The sequence below is a fragment of the Lathamus discolor genome, chromosome 5 (assembly GCF_037157495.1).
Source record: "Lathamus discolor isolate bLatDis1 chromosome 5, bLatDis1.hap1, whole genome shotgun sequence".
Lineage (NCBI taxonomy): Eukaryota > Metazoa > Chordata > Aves > Psittaciformes > Psittacidae > Lathamus > Lathamus discolor.
In genome coordinates, this window is record NC_088888.1 from 87,181,831 (window position 1) to 87,202,134 (window position 20,304).

Genomic DNA, 20,304 nt, shown 5'->3' on the forward strand with positions numbered 1-20,304 from the left:
GAACTGAAGCGAAAAAGGCTGCAAGTGAAGATAGTAGACACCTCATAAACAGAGCTGACCTGCCATGCTGTTATGCTAAAGATTACAATGTGAAAAAACAGTTTACATTTTTACCAGTTTTACTAGTGCAGAAGGAAAATATCTTGGATTTCTCTTATAAACAATGTCCTCACTCTATAGTTGATATGATTAAGCACACAGGACTGGAAACAGAGCAGATAATGGAACTGACATAATGCAACAATGAGCTGAGTTTAAACGTGGAAAAAGACACTGAAAATGTGCTCTTGAATTTCAGGTCAAAGAGTAGCATCAGTGGTCAGTGGTATGGACTGCATAATAGCAGGCTGCATTATCATAAAGCTGATCTGAGCTTGGAAATGCTGTGTATGTTGCTGGAAATGTTTACCCTCAGTTATAAACAGCAGCACACTCAAGCAGCTGGGATCACACCAAATACCCAGTTCTTTCAAAAACATCTCTCAGCACCACAGTGCTCTCACATCAGCCAAGTCAGCTGGGAGCATGGATCCTAAGTAACACGAAAAGGTTAGCCCAAATTCATAAGATGACAATGTTAAGTTTGCTCTGATATACCAGCGTTTGCTCCAACCAAATCCAAGCTCGACTGCCCCAAGAGAACAAAAGAGGCTAAAACAGATGGCAGAAAAGACATTAGCTGCCACTTGGTCACTGCTGGTGTTCCTCAGGTGTTCCAGCTTGAAGTTAAAGCCATGGAAAACCTGAAGCTGGGTGGCAGCAATGCTGAATCTTGATCTTTTGGTGCAACTGTCCTCAAATATGCAGGGTGGTGTATTAAGTCTCTTTGTCCTCTCAGATCTGAAATAACAGTACAACTTGGCTTTCACATGAGGGATACGCCTCATCTGACTCCCACTGCCAAGTGCAAGATATTCTGATGTCCTGATTTTTCAAAAATTAAAAACATTTTAATCTTTTAAATCCTTTAAAAGAGATTTAAACTTAAAGATTGTTTTCTTCTTCCTCAAACTAACCCTTCAGCACTGATTTCAGTTAGATCAGCCATTATAATTTTAGTGAAAAACATTACGCTGAAAAAGTCATGAGCCCCTAAAACCAGCACATACACTGTTTGTTCTTATTCTGTCAACGCTGCCCTTTGTGTGCAAACCTAGGTAATTAAAAAAATAACCAAGATTCAAAACCTTTTACTTTTGAATGATTTTAATGTTTGGTATCTTCCACTAATGCATTTCAAATTTATTATTCTACTGTGTTGGGAGCTTGTCCTACCCCTGAGGAACCTCATATCCTGGAAGAAAGACAATTAGTCAGTTCCTGTCAATACAGTCATTCAGTTAATGAAATATCTAATAATACAGATCATCCATTAGTGGGCTATACCACAATTTAAATAGTCTACTAATTCTTAAATCCTTAGCTATGCAATCCTACTGCATACCAGCTATGCTCGTCTTCAAGGACTGTAAAGAAAGACTTCAGTGAGTGTAATAAAACCAAGGGTCCAGCTTCTCAGAAGTGAGAGCCTTTCTCTTCATTTTAATGTTTAATTCCTTATTTCTCTCTCCTCACTTAGCAAACACTTCAAGTAGCACTGATAGGCCTTCCTTCTGTCTTGTATCAAACATCACACACTCTGACATACCCCTGCTTCCCCTTTCCTGAGCTGACTGCTGTTCCAATGCCCTTGAGGACAATTCTGAGGTAACTAACCCATCCCTGACATCTTCCTTAGTTGGCAGAGCAGGATGTGGGCCTTACAGCCAAAGCAGACATGTCTCTCTTGAGGTGTCTCCATGGAGTCTCACTCCACCCACCTGAAGCATCCGTAGGCACCGGATCCATAGAATCATTGAATAGTATGGATAGGCAGGGCCCTTAAAGCTCATCTAGTTCCAACCCCCTGCCGTGTGAAGGGCAGTCCACCAGACCAGGCTGCTCACAGCCCCAGTCAACCTGTCCTTTCTTTCTGAGACGTGCGCTCTGATCTATAATAAATCTACAACACCCTTCACTCCACCGTCCGTATTTTAGGACCTGTATTTAGGCACTTTTAGCCACACCTGGGCCCTTTTCTACCAGGAACCCCATCCAGGCCAGCCCAGCCGGCCTGACCCGCCGCTCCTGCACCCTTGGCCGCGGGCAGGCCCGCCGGAGCGGACATCTCCCCGCCGCCATTTCAGCAGGCCCTCCGCAGGAGGCAAAGGGACGCTTCCCCCTGCGCTCGGGGCGTGCGCCGGGGAGCGAGCGGGGCAGCAACACGCACACGAGCGCGGCGAACCGGCAGCTGCCCCGGCGGCTGCTTTCCCCGAGGCGCCTCCCTCTTCCCCAGTCCCGGGCACGTTGCGATAGAGCCGCCCCCGGCCGCCAAGCCAGCAGCAGCGCCGCGGCCGCAGGGCACCGCTTCAGCCTGCCCCCAGCCAGCCCCGGCCGGGCCGGGGCGGGGCCTGCAGCGGAAAGTGCTGAGTCACGGCCTGACGCGCTGTGCCGTCACGTGTGGCGCCGGGCTCAGCTCCCGCTGCCGCCGGGGCGCAGAGCGCACCCCGCGCTGCGTAGGCTGCGCTCGTCTCTTCCGCTCGCCCTCCGTGCGCCGCCGCTCCGCGGGCCGGCATGGGTCTGCTGTCGCAGGGCTCTCCGCTGAGCTGGGAGGAGACGCGGCGGTACGCGGAGCACGTGCGGAAGCACGGCATCCTCCAGTTCCTCCACATCTACCGCGCCCTGCGCGACCGGCACAAGGACGTCCTCAAGTGGGGTGACGAGGTGAGACCCCGGCGCGCACCGCACCGGACCCGCACGGCCTGATGCGGCCTCCGCCGCCCGGGTGCAGGTGCCGCCGCGGCTGCGGCCCGGGCCCTGCCCGGGAGCAGGGGATCTGGCCGCTCGGCCGCGGCTCTCGGCGGAAAGGGAGCGCTGAGGCTGCCCGCCGGGGCTTTGTTTCCAACGCACACGCTGTCGCTCGCTCGCCGCCTCTGGCTGCGCAGCACGGCTGCCCCGGTGCTACCTGGTGATTTCTGAACGTTCACACAACTTCCAGCGCCGCCGTCGGGCGCTGGTAAACCCGATGGTACACCTCGGGAGGTGTATTGCTGTGAGCGGTGATGTCTGCCAGCACTTGCTCGTTCCCGTGCGCTTGTTTGTTTTCTCTGCAGTGAGGTCTGGTTAAAGCATGTGTATGTCTAAACTTCAGGGTAGTGCCTTGGTCTTGGAAGGGGAGCAAGGGAAGCAGGGACAGGAGGTGGGCAGGTGGGCTCAGCAGCACCACCCCTCTCACCGCACACCAGGTTCCTCTGTGGTCCTGGCTTGCCCCTGTGGAAAGGGATCTGCCAAACCTTTGTATTACTTAAGTCTTCCAGGCGTCTGGCGCAAGTAAGCCTGCCTTTGGAGCAAGGATGAGGACAGTCACTCAGGTCATGACTTGAACTTCGTTGCACGTGCTTTGTGCCCGAGGACCGTAACTTTATCTGCAGGTCTTAGCCATGCAAGCCTGTACTGAATTGCGTCCCAGACTGACAGCACTCAGTGAGGAGCAGAAGCTCCCTCCTCTGTTGATCAGGATTTCCCAAGGGTCCCGGCTTTCCCTGGAGACAGCGAGTAGCTTTGGATGTGCTGCACTAGTAGCCTTTCTTCATCATGGTGCTGGTGTGGTGCAGCTTGTCACTTTGAGGTGTTTGTGATGTGACTGCAGGGGAGTTCACAGAGCAGAGTGGGAAGTGCACAACATGGGGGCTTCTCTGTGCATCTCTGTTTTGTGCTCCATTTCCTTTCTGAATGGCAAAGGCATTTCTGAAAAAACTTTATCCAGGGGTAACAACAGGTTTTCACAGATGCTCTTTGCCAGAGAAAAATGCTGTTCCATTGAGCACCCTGAGAGACCTTGATTATTAAAGTTTGTTCTTCTTTTAAGGAACTGATGTCATATCTCGCACAACTTAACAAGGCAAGCATTGGAGCACAGGAGCTGCTTTCAAGAGGACTGAGTAAGGCCTTGGCTACTAAAAATGTGTCCTGTAAAGGGACTAATGCTGCCAGCATGTCTATTCTGCACTGGAGGGCTTTGCAGTCAATGATGTGCGCTCAGGAAGTTTAAATCCATATCTGACTTCTCTATGTCCCTTCATCTCTTGTATGACTGAAGTTATGCTGATAGACGAGCCTCGCAAATAGTCCTATTTGTCAGGAATATAGATGGAGCAGAGCCTTCCTGTTGCTCTGAGACTTAGCTTGGGGGTTTTCTCATTAATCTTTAAGATGGGATACTCATTTTTCAATGGGCATTACTTTCTAGTTGTCCTTGCTTTCTCAGGGTGAGATTTCACAAGATAGCTAGGGCTGATCCGCAAGCAAGCAGGTTCAGCTTCCCTTTTCTTGCCCCAGGCTCGTGTTTCTTCTGCCTTCCTTGCATCGATACTGTCTGTGAGTTCAAGAACTTAACCCAGCAGAAGACTCTTCTCCCATTCAGTTTTCTAGGGTGGTTTGTTTACTCAGAGCTTCCTCTGCTTCACTGTGAGATTCAGCAAGTTCTGCTTAATGTGAAGATGGTAGCAGGGGTATGTGGAGGAAAGGGGTAAGCAGAACTGGCTGGTGAATGGTGGTGTGTTATGTTTAAGGAGATTCAGTTTTCTTCTGTCATGCCCAGTATGGCAAGAGGCAGAATTTTAAGACCAGTATGATTACTATGATTACAGCCACAGTTCTGATAAGAAGGTAAGAGCCATATTTGAAATGCCTGTGAACATTGAGAGGTAACCCAGTTTATCGCCTATCTCTGATTTTAGCAAATGGGAATAAACTCAGGCATGGCTGCTTATTTTTATTATACTGTATTATGCAATTTTATTTTTTTTATGTAACACAGTGTTTAGGAGTGTGTTAGTGTATCACATACTTGCTGCCAGCCTGCTCTTTTTGTGCAAACACAAAAGCATACCTGTCTCCGTAACTTATTTCAGCTGTGCTGTAGACAGGCAAGTGGGGAAAGAGGTAAAGTTGTTTTCTGTTTTTTCCTCTCAAATTCCTAGTTATTAGAAAGTGGCGCCACATTTACATGCAGCTTAGACGGATCAACTAATTGGACAATTTTCATTAAAAGCCTTTTGTGTACTTTGACCTTCGTGTATGAAGTCACAGCCTGAGGGTGTTTTGTTGTTTTAAAAACCTCTTGAAGATAGACATCAAGAATGAAGATGATAGCCCTCGTATAATGGTAGAGATTAAATCAGAATTAACAATTACTTTTGTGTTCAAGAGATGTTTCTGAGACACTGGTGAAAGGTTTTGTTTTGGGTTTTTTTTTAACTTTAAGGACTGCTTCAAATTTCTCAGCACATCCTGAGTTTGTCTTTCAGGGCACATGTGTGAATCTGTAAAGATTGTCCCCATCTAGCTGATGCCATTGTGAAGAAGAAATCCTGTGTTTGCTTTAGAGTATAAACCAAGCTTTTTCTTTGGATCTGTTTTTCAACAGGTCTCCACTTTTCAGTGTGTGTTGTAAGACTCATTATAGAACTGTGACGGTCCTTTGGGGTGCTTATAACTTTCCCTGTGGTCCCAGGGAATGAAACTGTGGGGAATGATCATATACTTTCTGTTTCTTGGGTGCTAGGCAAAATTGTTGAGGCTTAAAAGTGTTAGCAGGATGGTGGCATTTGTTTTCAAGAAAGCAAGGCAGCATCACACCTTGCATAGCAGGGCAGCATTCCCTAGTGCTCCCATATTCTCTTGACTAAGAACTGGAAAGGTCAAAACAGTGGTTCTGTTGCCTCTTGAAAAGTCAGCTGTCTTCTTGCTTTCAGGGTTAGTAGAACCAAGAGCTGTTGCCTTTCCTGGGGGCAGTTTTTTTACTCTGTTTTCCGCAACCATGAAGCCTTTGCAATGGTAAAAAACCCAAAAACACAACAAAACCCAAAACCTACAGATGTGAGTGTAGCAGAGAATAAGACTTGGTTAAAAAAATCAAATCTTTCTAAAGGTCTCTTTGAAGCTGCATTTGCTGTAAAGGTCTTTTGTATCTTAATCATACTTCTGCCTCATTTAAAACTGACAGTTGGCCTCCCTGTTTATGCTTGGCTTCTCCTGACCGTGGAACTGTCTCATTATCCCTCAGCAAGCCCTTCCTTATTATCCTTGCCTTAATGCCTACAAAAGTTGGGCAACAGTTAGATCTGCTGATAAGACCCCATCACACTAACCAGTACGGTCTCACAGTCTCCTTGTGTTTTCATCATCCTATCCCATCCAACAATGTACGCTTACGTTTATATTTGCAGAGTAGCGGTCATTGCTAGTATTTTGTGCAGCAGATGCAAAAATCTGCACTTTTTCTGTACTGGCTTTTAAAACTCCAGTAGAGTTAGTAGGTATTATGTGAAACAATTTGTTTGTGCAGCTTGGCAGATGTTAGTGGAACCAAAAGAGTTTAAAGGGGTTTTGAGAGTAAGGCAGAGCCTATTCTGCTGCTTCCCAGCTTTTGTCCCAAAAACCCCTCTTCTCTGCCAGCACATTACCAGTCTCCTGTGCTGTTCAGTGCCTCTTGTCTGCTGATTACATTCCTCTAGCTGACGGATGTTGCTTAAATTTCACTTCGCAGCCTAATGCGGACGCTCGGTTCAGACAAGTGGAATGATTGGCCCTTGGCTAGGCTCACTGTCATTGCTTTGTGCTGAGCATGCACACAAGTGTATGAATTGTGACACTTCATGCATAACTACCTATACATATGTGTTCATACGTGTATGTAATGCTTGCCTTCTGCAGTCTGTTTTGCTGCTGAATGGGACAGGTTGGTTGTTTTCTGGGCTGGACACTTGCGTGGACTGGGAAGAAACAATAAAAGCAAGAAGAGCTGAAAAAGGAAAATTGACAGGGACAAAGAAACAATAAAGAATAAGGAGGAAAATGTTGAGAAGGGGATGCTGGAGGGAGATCTGCTCAGAAGGGGGAGTGTAGAAAGCAAGCATGGGCAAAACATGACAGTTTTATTTGAAAGTATATGTAAATGACTTGCCCAGCCTTGTTTAGTGGAATTGAACATAATGACCCTTTTGTTGTGTATCAGACTGTTCCTGTCAGTGTTGGGACATAGCACGTAATAAGCATCTTCAGCTTTTAGAAAGTTGTTCTCTTCATGGAAACTTAAAGTGAAATTTGGAGGCCTTTAAAATGGATTTGATAATAAATTGTATGAGGGAGCATGAAAAATGTGCCGCTGCACTGCTTGTCTGTTAGTGCTTTCTTATTTTTTTTTTTAAGAACTTCTTTTGGTCTTTCTTCTCTACTTTAGGTTCGTTCCCTTCCTTATCCGTTAGTATTTTAATCATACCTTATAAATAAGTTAAATAAGAACTAAAATGAACATTAGCTGTTCAGCCGTTACTCACGCAAGAAGCAAAGCAGCCCCTCTCAGATTCTACGAGAGGCCAGAGGTTTTTTACTAGAATGTTCTGAAGGTGTGACCTCTGATTAGAAGATGCAAGACTCTTTCAAGCCTTTTCCTTTTTCCTAATGAAAGGCTGGGCTGTGAAAAAAGCTGCTTTTCATTTTGAATGATTCTTGCCAGGTACCTAGCTATTGTATTAATGTCTTGCTGCACTTTACAGCCTGCATGGTTTTGTTTTGCTTTTTGCCTTCTTTTTTTTCCAGAGCAGTAGCGATGTGTAAATAATATTGTCAGTGATGTTGCGTTACAGTCTGCAGAACTTCAAAATGGCAAAATAACAGGCTACATCTTAAGGAAATGAGTTTGGGTTCAGATACACACAGTTTGAGTCTCCTCTTTGTTAGCCATTTAAAACCAGGAATGAAGTCTAGGGCATTTTATAACAGTGGTGAATCTAGCTCACCAGCAGCATAAAATAAGTACAGCTACTGTCCCTGATATACACAGGTGAAGGTTTGGTCATCTCTCTGCTAAAATACGACAGTGAGGCTTGGTGAAAGACACGTATGCATGTGGAAAAGGTCAAGCAGAGGTAAGAAAGGGCCATGACTGTTAAGAGAAGCGGTAGGTTCAGGGAGCATTGTGGTGTACAGGAAAGGTGATGTCCTTTTCTCATTTTGCAAGAAATTTAGCTAACCTTGATAGAACAGAGAGGCAGCAGATGTCCCTTTAAGATAATTTCTTACTTTACAAAGCTTAGATGTTCTGTGGGACAAGATACTGCATGATAGCTTTGAAGCAGAGAGACACACTTACATGGGAAACAAGAACAGACAACCTATTGTGGTTTCTTTAAACTCCACGTGCTGCAAGATATATGTCCCTCTATCCAAACCACTGAGATAATTGTCAAGTGACTCATGGGGTTTCTTTAATGTTCATCTGAAACTTTCTAACTAGCTTTTTACTGTATGTGTTATAAAATAGAATCACCAAAAATAGTTGTTGTATTTTCCTGGCTGTTGATAATAGATCTTATTGAAAAGAAATATCAGCCAAGTCATTATACAAAGTCATCATCAGTATTCTGGTGATTTCGCGTTCTCACTTTGTACAAATTGCTGCAATATATGGAATGCAGAAATTGTTGTATTTTAAAGGTTTTTATGGGAATCTCATAATTATAATAAAGCAAACGTAGCCTGATGCTTTCCAAAATTGTTTTTTACATCTGAGCTCTTGTTATTTTAAGACAATCACTTTTAGTCTCCTCCTCCCCCAGCAAAATTCCCTGAACAGAATGTAGTTTTGAGTTTCTTTCATGCAGAAATTCCTGGTGAGGGCTCCTGCCAAACATGGCATGTGTGGATGCATCTGAATGGGAGCTGTCTTAATCGATGTACTCGCCTGTTTACCGCATGTGGGGAAGCAGCACTCATGAATCATCTGATTGATTGTTGCATGTCTGCCTGTTCACCCTCTCTCTCCGAGCTTTATTTGGTTAAATAAAGGGACAGTGCATTGATTGTTTACAGATAGATTTAGTGCTTTCTTAATGTTTTGTAGCTGCACCTGTTATTTATCATAGTGGCATTTCTGGGGAAGGGTCTGAAGGTATGATGTTAATGCGTCAGCTCGTGCTGCTTGACAGCCTTGAGTGTATATATGCAACCTCTCAAATGAGTACACTCATGCATGCAAATGCAGCTCCTTAAATCTTGATTTGAACAAGATGGGTGCCCTTGAAGAGTCTCCATGTTTATTCCTTCACTAGATGGTTTGGCCGACAATCCTGAAACTAGTTTTTCTCCCTGGCTTTAATCCTCGTGTCAGGGAAAACCTAAACTGAATTACATCGAAACCCTCTAGCTCTCAAAATGTGCATGATGTGGTGACCTCCCCAATAACTGATTATTTTGCTTCAGTTCTGTTCTTCCATGGCCAGGTGATGAGGTTGTAGTGCAGCACCCCTGACCTACCTGTAAGCTTTGCTGATGGATGTGTTGTGTGTATGACAGTGCAGGACTTGCTGTAAGTTATAGTGAGGTGATTTTTTCAAAAGCTAGTTTTGTAATTCAGTTGAAAGCAGTTTAGAAAGGATATTTTTTTGTTTGTTTGTTTGGGTTTTTTCTTTGGTTGGTTGTTGGGTTTTTTTCCTAAACAAGTTGCAGTTTGTCGTAAATAGTAACCATCCCCATTGTAAGCATTGATTTCCTCCTTCCTGATCTCAAGGCTTAAATTATCTGCTGTTTGTATATTTCTGATAAATATTCTGTTCACAGTGAACATCTTTCTGTGGACGTCAAGTGAATTGCTATGGTCTTGTCACGGCATTGTTGTCTATTGCAATTCTTCTTTTGCCACAGGGCTTCCTGTTCTTGCTGTACAGACACCTTATTTTAGTTAACAGTGTGAGAAGGGGTGAGTTGCAAGAATGATTTTTTTGTTGTTGGTGGTGTTTTTTTGTTTTTTATTGTTGTTGATGTTGCTTGTTTGGTGTTGGGATGGTTTTTGTGGTCTTGCTTTCTGATGCAAGAGGCAGCTTGGAAGCTTGCAGCATCCTGTTTCACAGTTGATCAAATGATCTTTTAATAGTACATAAGAACATCTAGCCTGTGTGGAACAGAAAATATCATTGTGCCAAAAAACTCCTGTTCTTTTCTGTTTTAAATCTATGAACATTCATAAGTGAGTGTCAAAGTTGCCTTTGCTGTAGAAATCTAAAGTTAACATTACCCTAGTATCTTTTTTTTAAAAACACTATTAACCTTAGGTGTTACATGGTACAGCAGTCAGAGACACTCTGCTCTCTAATGTGCCGCATCTTTAGATGCATGCAAATGGTTATAACCTCTAGATTCTAGCTTTTAATAATCCAGCTTCCTGGTTTGTGGTATGCGTGGCACGGGACATCCTCTAGTCACATTGTGTCATGTGCAAAAGAAAATCTGCAACCCTGACATCGGCAAGTGGGAGCGGGAGCAGGCCTGAGCACTTAGCTGGGGCTGGCTGTGCATCATTGCAATGAGAGCCCCTGCATCCTCCTCCTTTTCCTTATCTATGGTTGTCTTTAATGTGGCATAGAAGTTCTTAGTTTTTTGCTTATTGTCAATGTAATACGAAACATCAGCTGTGTTTTGTTTTTAGGGCATGGTCTCTGGGAGTCGTTCTCATGTGGAGCTGGAAGCCGCTTTGTTCGTTGGATTGTCCCCGTTCAATCTGCTTGATCAAAATTAAGAACTTTGGGAAGTAAATTTGAACCTTGGTTCTGCTGTTTATGGCAGATACTTTAAATTGGTTTTGTGGCAGAGAACACCCATAGTAATCTTATGAGCATGAAAGTGGCTCATCCATGCACCAGTGTATGTGGTTTGGGGATGTGCTGGCTAGGAATGGCCACATCATAGGCATAGAAATAGCTCACATTATAAGCATAGGAATGGCCTCTGTGGCACTTCCAGACTTATTTTCCTCTAAAATCTGCTCCTTCAGGGCTTACACTCATCTTTGTGGGCCAGTAAACCTGTCATTAAAGGTACAGTACCAGTTGGTTATTCCTGTGGCTCCATGATTTCACACAGCAGTGGTGAGAAAATAACTGTATTTAAAAAAAAAAATCTTTACTGTTATGCTTTATGTTCATCAGAGTTATGTGTACCTGTGGAACAGGTACCTATGTGTACCGCTTTCTCCATCTTAACACTCAAAACTTGTGGCAGAGGTTCTTTAATGAACAGTTGGGTTATTAAAACTTTGTTCTTCTGTAGGCTATCATTTTAATGATATAGGATATTTTAATAGTGTACTAGCTGACCAATAAATGTGTGTGGGAACTAGGGGTTTTATTTTTGCTATAATGAAGCTTAATAACTAGTGAAAAGGGTTTTGTTTCTTTGATGCTCTTGAGAAGAAAGTTCACCTCATTTTCTACTATATACATAAATATGAGGCATACTGCATAAAAATACTTATATTAAGTGTTGTAGTGACTTTTGGTAATAGTAAACACAAGCTGTGAGACCTCACTGGGTGTTAAGAAGAAAGTTCCTTTCTTTTTGAAGTTCCTGAAAAAGGGTACGTATGAGGAGGCTGCTAATAATTGCCCCAGGTATATGCGGCAATAGTTGTCCAGTGGAAGGAGAAACTGTCAATAAGATTGTCCTTGAGGAACAACAGTGGTACATAAGTCCCATGTGATCAGGCCTCATTTGGAATTGCAGAATGCTTTGGGTTGTAAGAGACCTTAAAGATCATCTAGCTGACTGCCCCCTGCAGTGGGCAGTGACATTTTCCACTTCCCTGCTCAATAGCCCCATCCAACGTGGCCTTAAACACTTCCAGTAATGGGCCATCCACAGCTGAGATAGATGACCAGGAGTGTGGTAACAGGTAAACTCGGGGAACTGATTTTCACATGTAGAGAGCATACAGACTTGCGCTGCTTTCCTCTCAGGAAAACTTCTCTTCAGATCACGGATCATCATTCTTAAAATATTTTCCTCTGCTATGTAATCTCAGCACCTTCTGAGCTTACCAAAGTCCAGACTGCTTGCTTGTGTTTGCATAGGCAGAAATACCTTGTGGCAAATACTTGGAACATCAAAAGGATTTTAACATTAACTCTAGAGCAGAGACTTCACTCTCAACTATTAGATAGGTTTTGTTCCCAGTGTACTTAGCATGATGGTGTTGAGTATGTGAGAAAGGGCTTTGATACTAGAAAGCAGGCCACTGCCAAGACAAGGATTTGGACAGTGATACTATGTGGGATGTGTGTCAACTTTGGTTCCCCTTGTTCCTTAGAATTGCTACTAAAGAGTCACTTACCTGATACTTCTTCAGTTTTAAGTAGTGCGAAACAATATGTGTAATTATGGTCAAATAACTTGGGCATTCAAGTACGATTTCAGGCATGTTTACCCATTTCCAGAGAACAATCATCTTTCACTTTGCCACTGGGCAAGTCCATCGCAACTGTTTGGCTTAATGCATGGAGAGTGGTTTGGATCCTCCCCAGCTGGGGGGCTTCAAGGACTCACTTGTGGTTGTATTTACAGAGGCAACACTGAAGAGTTTCCAAAAGCCCAGAATTTCCTTGGTAGCAGGCTGTGAGAAGTAATCATAACAAGCGAAGTAGTGCTGTTTGGGGTGCTGTCCTGTTGGCAAGACAGAGCGCACTAATGGTGCATACTCTTACGGCAGTGGGGCAGAGCTGGTGTGGAAGTACTCTGAAGGTGCGGTACATTGCAAGTTGGTAGTTGAGAGGAAGGAAGCCTGTAAAGAATAGGGTTTTTTTGTTGGCTCACAGTCTGTTATACTGTTATTATTTGCTTTAACTTAGATTTGTTTTTTTTACTGCATTTAACTTTGAACAATTTCTTCAGGCATGCTCTGTGTGGGTATGTGGATTTACAGCTTTTGCTTTGCAACCTTGCTGGCAAAACTGATGTTCCTTCTCTGGGCTGGTTGTAGAGGTTGGCCCACTGAAGCAGTGCTGAGCATGTCTGTCTGCAAGGAGAAACTGGGAGTCCACCTCCTGGTTTGTCAGCAGCCTTGCAGCACGTGCCAGCCAGAGGACAGAGATGCACAGGGTTTGCTGCAGGGTGCAAGCACCGGCTGGGCATGCAGGTCCAAAGTGGCCAGCTTTCTTGCCATGGTATGGTGCGCTTTCCTAGCTGGCTCTCAGCAGGACTGCTTGTCAGCCGTCTGCATCGATAATTTGACCTGACATGTATGCGGATGTTTGCTAGGGAGGCTAGTTAAAATTGGAGAAAAGCTAACTCAGAAGAACAAAATGGTGAATTCTAAATGCTAGGCGAAACCCCACATATTTGCTTTCAGACTCGAAGCTCTGCCTGACATGCTGATGCTTTCAACTTGGCTGCAGTCCTCAGAACTTTATTGTGGGTAGAAAACATGTGAGAAGCCTGGGAATGACGAGCTGAAGTTAAACGTGAAAATGTGTGAACTCTGAATTTGTTTCTCTCTTTCTAGCTGCAGGCTAAACCTTTTGATGAGCTTAAATTAAATTCTTTAAGGATGTCCATTCAGGCAGTCCCTCTGTTGGCAAGGTCCTCTGCGGGTTGCTTGGAATTGTTGGCAGCTGTCTGAAGATTTTTTTTCTTTTCTCATTAAAATTAATGGCAGATCTTCTGTGTGTTAAGACAGCTTTGAAGATTAGTCAGTGTTTCCGAAGGCAAGAGTAGTAGCTGTTTCTAAAGCTAGATGCATAAATGCAATATATTCACTACGGCACTTGGATTATGAAACATCTTGATTTCTTTGGTTTTACCTTCTTGGCTTAATACTTCTTTACACTTCTGGCTTATTTCCTTTTGTGGAACTTGTAAGACGGTTTATAGAGAAGCAGAGTGTTCTCACCACCAGCTTATTGCAGTTATATTTGGGGAGTTTTTTTAAGACAGGAGGCTAATCATAGTAACATACTCCTCTAATGGTGGACAGATGTTCAGCTTTGGGGTCTCTCAAAGGCAGCTGCAGTTCCTTTGCCTTCCCTTCTGCTGCCCATCCATGTGGGTGTTGTGCGGTTGGACGGTATGGTACGAAGCCAGGCATGCGATGGGCTTGATGCCTGTGTGGTTGTGTACCTCCGCTAGTTTAGGCTGGGTCCGAGTGAGGAGGGTGCTTTTCCAAAGCAGGAAGAGATGATGTTGAACGTGGTGGAAACTGGAAGGTGTGAGAGTAAGCACTATTTTTTTCCAATAATCATGGGTCAGGCTGGAGAGACTGGTAATAGATAATAATTAAATCAGTACTGGAATGCGTCCTGGTTGACTGTAGTCTGTATTTACTTCGAGTAGACTATTGTGGAATAATACATGCAAACCAGAAAATACCACACAAAATGCTGTCTTGCACAGAAACTAGAAATCACTGCTTTTCCTTAGGGGATTAAAACTTGATCTTAAAACAATACAGAAAACAAGTGTATCTGCTGAGTGAGTCCCTCCAGAGTGTCTGTCTATTCAGATTCTGTAGAATTACAGACACTCTTGGATAATGCTGCTGGCGATTGAATCGCAAATCCCAACAGAGGATTATATTTGTTGTCACGGTAGCAAGCAATAATTCTGTCATGAACACGGAAGCAACCAAAGAACACAAAGCCCACAAATCCACTTACAGTGTGCTGGAAAGCACCGTACAAGTTCCCTGTGTTTTGGCAAGCTGTTCCCCTGTATGCATCAGACTTCTGTACCAAACAGAAGTTGCCATGAGTTGATATGCTGCAACTTTAACATCATCATCTTGCCCGAGTCTGAGCTCCTGGGGCTGGAGCAGTGGTGTTTGGTTAAGTACTGCTGGATGCAGCTCTAGGCAGTGTCTGAAAACCAAACTGAGGAACACAGTGCAAAATCTGTGACAGGTTCTAGCTGTGGAACTGCAGCTCGAATTCTTAACAAGAGATGAGTTGTGGAAGTCTTGGAGTTGTTTGTAAGAGATGAGTTGTGGAAGTCTTGGAGGCACCAGTTTCAGAGCCTCCAACAAAAGGCACTGTATATCACTGCTGGTCCAGCCAGGGGTTTTCAAAACCAGTACCCTTGTGATGCATTTCCATGTATGACTTCTGCTTTCACGTGGTAGGCAACACATTGCACTTGGGGGCTGTTTTGTCTTTCACATTTTCCAGAACAGTGCAAAGCATCCCCTGCCAAATAGGTGTTAGGAAATTGATGGTATCGGTAATACTGAAAGGTCACAAGATGCAGGCAGCTGTTGGCTTGCTATGCTGGGTAGCACTCTAAAAGTCTTTTTGGGAGCTTTGATAGGAAGTATGCATGGAGATTAGGAAGTTTGACATGAGGGTGTTCCAGGTTTGGCTGCTTTCAGATAAGCTGTTATGGAAACAGCTTATTTGCCAATGCTGGGACGTAGCACTGCTGTTAGTGACTTCTTGGATTGAGTGTGGCTTGTACCCTGGAGCAGGTACAGGGACAAGGAGGCAGTGGTCTGGGGCAAGGAGTGCTGCTGGGCAGGAGGGAAAGAGAAGGTGGCAGCAAAGCTGAAATCAAGAAGGGGTGGAACCCCCTATGCTGTGATAAAAGCTGGAGTGTGTTAATAGCAGGACTGATGCTGTCTGTAACAGTCATGGTGTACATGAGGCATCATGCTAGCCTTAAATAGCTCTAATAAGTGATGAATGTAAATGAGTCTTGTTTATAGAATGACTGGGTTTTTTTGTCAGTAGCAGAGACTGTAACTCGGGGTTACAGAGAGGTGTTTGTAGGTAACCCCCATGGCTTGCATGGTGGTTTATTTCTTTTTTTGTCTGAAAAATAATATGGAGGCAAATACAAATTCAGAAGTCTTTTTGCAAAATATCCACAACTGGAAATGGGGGGGGAAATTTCAAGGCTGATTTCAAGGAATTGTAGTACTTAATTCAAGACAAAATAAGCCTGCTGCTGCCATCTCCAGTACTGTTTACTGCATTCAGTTAATGATGGGTTTCAAGCTTCCATAAGGTTCAGTCTGACATCCATTTTGTTTTTCTATTTAATCCTTAAAATTATGTGCCAACGTGTTTGTGAACAAAATCTGACCATTTAATTGGTTTTGTTTTCATTATTTACAAGGTGGAATATATGTTAGTGAAATTTGACCATGAGAATAAGAAAGTGCGCTTGGCACTCTGTGGTGAAGAAGTTCTTCAAACCCTGCAAGACAAAGGGGAGAAGGTAAACCCCAAGTGAGTACCTGCTTCCTGTTTCTTCTTTTTCTTTTTTTGCTATGATACTGTACATAAAGTGTTAACTTTCAAGTCTGCTGTCACTAAAACTATATTTTTACATAAATCTGGGGTGCAGGAAGTGAAAGATTTGATCACACTTGCAGGCAGTCCGTGCATGTTTTGTTATGCCTTGGAAGAAAGAAAGATGTAATGGCGAACCCACAGAAGTTAGTTACAGTTTGGTGTTTGTTTTTTCTTGCTCTGGTTTAGTGTCTGTGTATACACAGTAATTTGGTACTAGACCTTCCCTGCCCCATAAAGCATATGCATGTGTGCACTTGCCCCTATATCCTTGGCTACAGAAGCAAGTGTGGGCTATGTGTGGAAGCCTGTTGTCTGTAGGAGCACTCGCTCATTTTTGGCAGAATTAGGAAGGTACATGTAAGGATGGCAGGGCAATTCTTCCCCATCCTCTTCTGTGGAGAATAGTTAGATTTCAGCTAGCTAGAGAACTGTGAATTACCTTTTAACTGATAGCCACAGAGAGACAAAGCCAGAGGCAGCAAAGTGTTTTGGCTGAAGAAAGCCAAAGCAGGTCACACCTTAACAGGGGCATAGAAACTGCTGTAGTAACAAAAGGCTTTTGTTCCGTGGGCCTGTCTGCTTCTTTCTATGTGCCTTAGCCTTGTCTTCCAGTAAGGCTTCCCTGTCTTCTTCAGTACGGGTACTATTGAGGGATACTGCCTGCAAGAAGGAATCCCTTAGCTTTTAGGCTCAATACTACTACTGCCAGAAAAACAGCAGAGGAGAGGTGACTCTCTTTGTAGTGTGTACTGCATAGAGGTGGAATGGCTTCCCAAAGGGGATGGGAAGGTATTACTTTTCAGGGGTGACTAGGTGCACTCAACCTTCTTTTAATTTCTTAACCTCATAAATTTGTGGAACAAAACCAGATATTCACAGGCAGTAGAAAGAATAAATTGGGCGTAACTTTTGCCTTGCTTTGTACTGTGGAAGCAGTTGAGCGTTCTGTATTTTCCAGTTTCAGTTAAGACCCCGAGGAACAAAGCTTGAGACAGGTACTAAAAGTGACTGAAATCTGACATAGCAAATCCTACTTGCTACACTATACAGCAATGCTTTCTACTGCCAAACTATGCTTTAATTTCTTTTCACCACCTCCTGGCAGTGAGGTACATTAGAAAGTGCATTGTGTTACTCTATTGAATAATCAAATTTAGAAGATTTTTCTTGCAAGTTGCATTCATTTCTGAAATTCTCACAAATAATTCATTCTTTTTTTTGAAGTTGCAGAAATATTTAAACGAGGCTATTCTTTCATTATAGCCACCCAACACTCTGGCGACCAGAATATGGAAGCTATATGATTGAAGGGACACCTGGGCAGCCATATGGGGGAACCATGTCTGAATTCAACACTGTGCAGGACAACATGAGGAAAAGACGGCAAGAGGCCGCTTCTGTTCTCAAAGAAAATGAGGCTATTTGCACTGTGACATCGTTTCCAAGGTGAGATGTTTGCTGTAGTGTTTCCTATTCTTCTTACACTCTTCTTGTCCTTATTGTATATAGCCACACTGTGTAGTGAAACAGAGGAAAACACAATTCAATTAAAGTACGCTGACTTAATGCTTCAGTCATTTTTCCCTAAAATTTTTACTGCAGTAAGACAAACAGTTAAGCATCTTTTATATTTTTAAGTTACTTGCGGTCTGTGGTGATTTTGTATTAGGAGGGAATACCTGAATATTTGTAAAAAGTACTGTATAGAGAGTAGTCTGCCGTCTTGAATTCATACGTAAAAATCATATACTAAAGGTTTCTTTTTACCTGTTTTGCAAGCTTTTATCTTTATAAATAGCAGTTTTGTAAAACATGGCTAACCCGGTCTCTTTTTTTAACACTACTTTTTCATTGAAGCACATGCAAACTTGTTTTGGTGGCTTGGAGCACACAGGAGAACAGGAATGTTATTATCCTTACAAAATGAAGACTTTAAACTTCCATAATTCTGTACTTACTGAATCTAGAAAGAAGAGCATCTCTCCTGGCTTCATAACACACTTACAAAGGATAGATTTCCTCATTTTTACTGTTGTGAAGAGACTCTTGAAGTTAGATTTGGGATGTGCTTCATTATCTGGGAGAAACTGTACTGTGACCTTCCTTTCAAATGTCATTCTAGGCAGGCATTTGTGTTCACTCTCACTAGCCTGGTCAGTCAAATGGATGAAGATAGTTATGCTTAAAATAGTAAAATAAAATAAAATAATAATTGCTCTGCAGTAGAAGAGAAGCAGCCTTACTAGCAGGTTTCTTGTATGGTACAGAACACAGTGGCCCTAGATTCTTGCTGAGAGCAAGAGTGGTACAAAATGTGACTTAGCAGCAAAGTTCAGGTACCAAAATGCCTTCATTATGTCCCATGAATGCTATTTTGAGAACAGTCTTGACAAAATACGCTTCCTCTTTATGAGAGCTGTGCTAGAAATCTTTAATAAGAGCTTATTTAAAATCCAGTGGTTAATGATTAGTTCTCAATGTGTTACAGAATTGGGTTGGGTTTTTTTTCTCCCTACAACCTTACAAATAGATTGTCAGTCAATAAATTCTGTATACAAATGTTTCAGACCTAGTCTCACAAGGAATAAAGGGAGGAGGTCATCACTTTGTCAATACAGATAAATAATTTCTGCATCACTGTAGGAGCAATACATGGGACTTAAGTGAAAATCAGTAAATAATAAAAGGTAGCTTATTACATGTGGATCATCCCAAACATAGTTTCATCTTTCAGGGATTGCTCTCCCTAGCCTATTTAGTTTTTTATTTCTGCCTTTTGCTGTCTTGCTGCTCAAGTCCCTGTTGGTTCGACTGGAGTTTTGTGGGTTCGGGTTTTTTTGCTACCTTCGCCCTGCAGCAGTATGTACATATGCCTGTCTGCATCTGTGCATATACATGTGTGTATAATAAAAACAAATCTGTGTATCTGAAATGAGAAACTTGTTAGAGTGCTGATAGAAGAAAGGTAAAGAGGTAGGCTTATTCAAATTAGAGTAACTCAGTTAAAAATGAACAAACCTGAAAATGCTTAAATATTTAAAAAAATAATAATAATGTTAGTTTAGGAGCTAAACAAGTATCCCAGGTTCTTAAATTTGTGAGCTCTTGCTACTGGATCAGAAAGGTATTTTCTTTCTTGAGGCGTGATAAAGTTTGCGATGTTCTTATGTAAGTGATGAGGTTGGGTGTACATGTTGTAGGACAGCTTGCATACTTAAACCAAGGAGAAGAAAACAATAGTGAAGTATATGTTGATCATAAATAGTATTTCCAGAAATGTGCATGTTCCTGGTATTTTGAATAGTTTGATTGTAGTTTTATCAGCTAGCCCTTTTTATACATCCAAGTACCAGAGCTTCTTGAAATGGCACAAGTCTCACTCCTCATACTGTGCAGCATGGGGAAATTAATATTTCTGAATTAATCTACAACTCTACCTCCAACTTCTCTAGTGTTCCTTTGTCTTAGTTGTACTGAAAGCCTCCTTATTCTTGTTTCCGATGACTCTCAAACTTACAACAGAGTTTCCGGAGAGGAGGGTTATATTCTAATTTATTAAATATCTCTGCATTTAACACCTAATAGCTTTCTTTTTTCTTTGCTTATTACATTTCTCCCATGGGATTTTTCAGAGTTCTAAAATCACAAATCTATGTGAGGCTTGGGATGTGTGTATCACTTTGAAAGTATCTCTAATTCTTACAAAGTTGGTTAGGTACATCTTTTTTAACAGGGGTAGATTGTTGGGATAAATTACTTCAGCAGTCATTAGCCTGAACCCTCTAGGATGCAGCTGCATGTCAGTATTAATAACAGGTGCTAACACACAAGAATGCATGTGTACTCTGCATAATACTATGAAGTTTCCTGCGTCTGCTATTGTAAAGGTCCATGTTTACAGTGTAATGATAATAGGGAAGTGGTTAAAAAAGAATAGGGTCCGTTTCATCCAGCAGGAAGCAGGTTGTTGGTAAACACAGACCTTGTAAGGGAACCGTTCTAAGATATCTTTCGGGTAATTCCACATGCATAGGTAGCAGTCTTGAAAAGCACTTCAGAAATACAGTACATGTAATTGTTTAAAAAAATAAAAAAGATAAAATCTATTTTGATGCCTTTGTCTTCTACAATCCTAATCTCCAATCATCTG

At 42.7% G+C, this 20,304-nt stretch overlaps 1 protein-coding gene across 1 annotated transcript in view; it reads left to right on the forward strand.

The window, feature by feature from the left end:
* Positions 1-2,475: 2,475 nt before the first annotated feature.
* GCLC (glutamate-cysteine ligase catalytic subunit) overlaps positions 2,476-20,304 on the forward strand; it is a 34,409-nt gene continuing 16,580 nt past the window's right edge. The window contains exons 1-3 of the mRNA XM_065681494.1: positions 2,476-2,763; positions 15,976-16,088; positions 17,418-17,600. Of these exons, the coding sequence (XP_065537566.1) occupies positions 2,614-2,763; positions 15,976-16,088; positions 17,418-17,600 (446 nt within the window). The 5' untranslated portion in view covers positions 2,476-2,613. The remainder of the gene's footprint in view (positions 2,764-15,975; positions 16,089-17,417; positions 17,601-20,304) is intronic.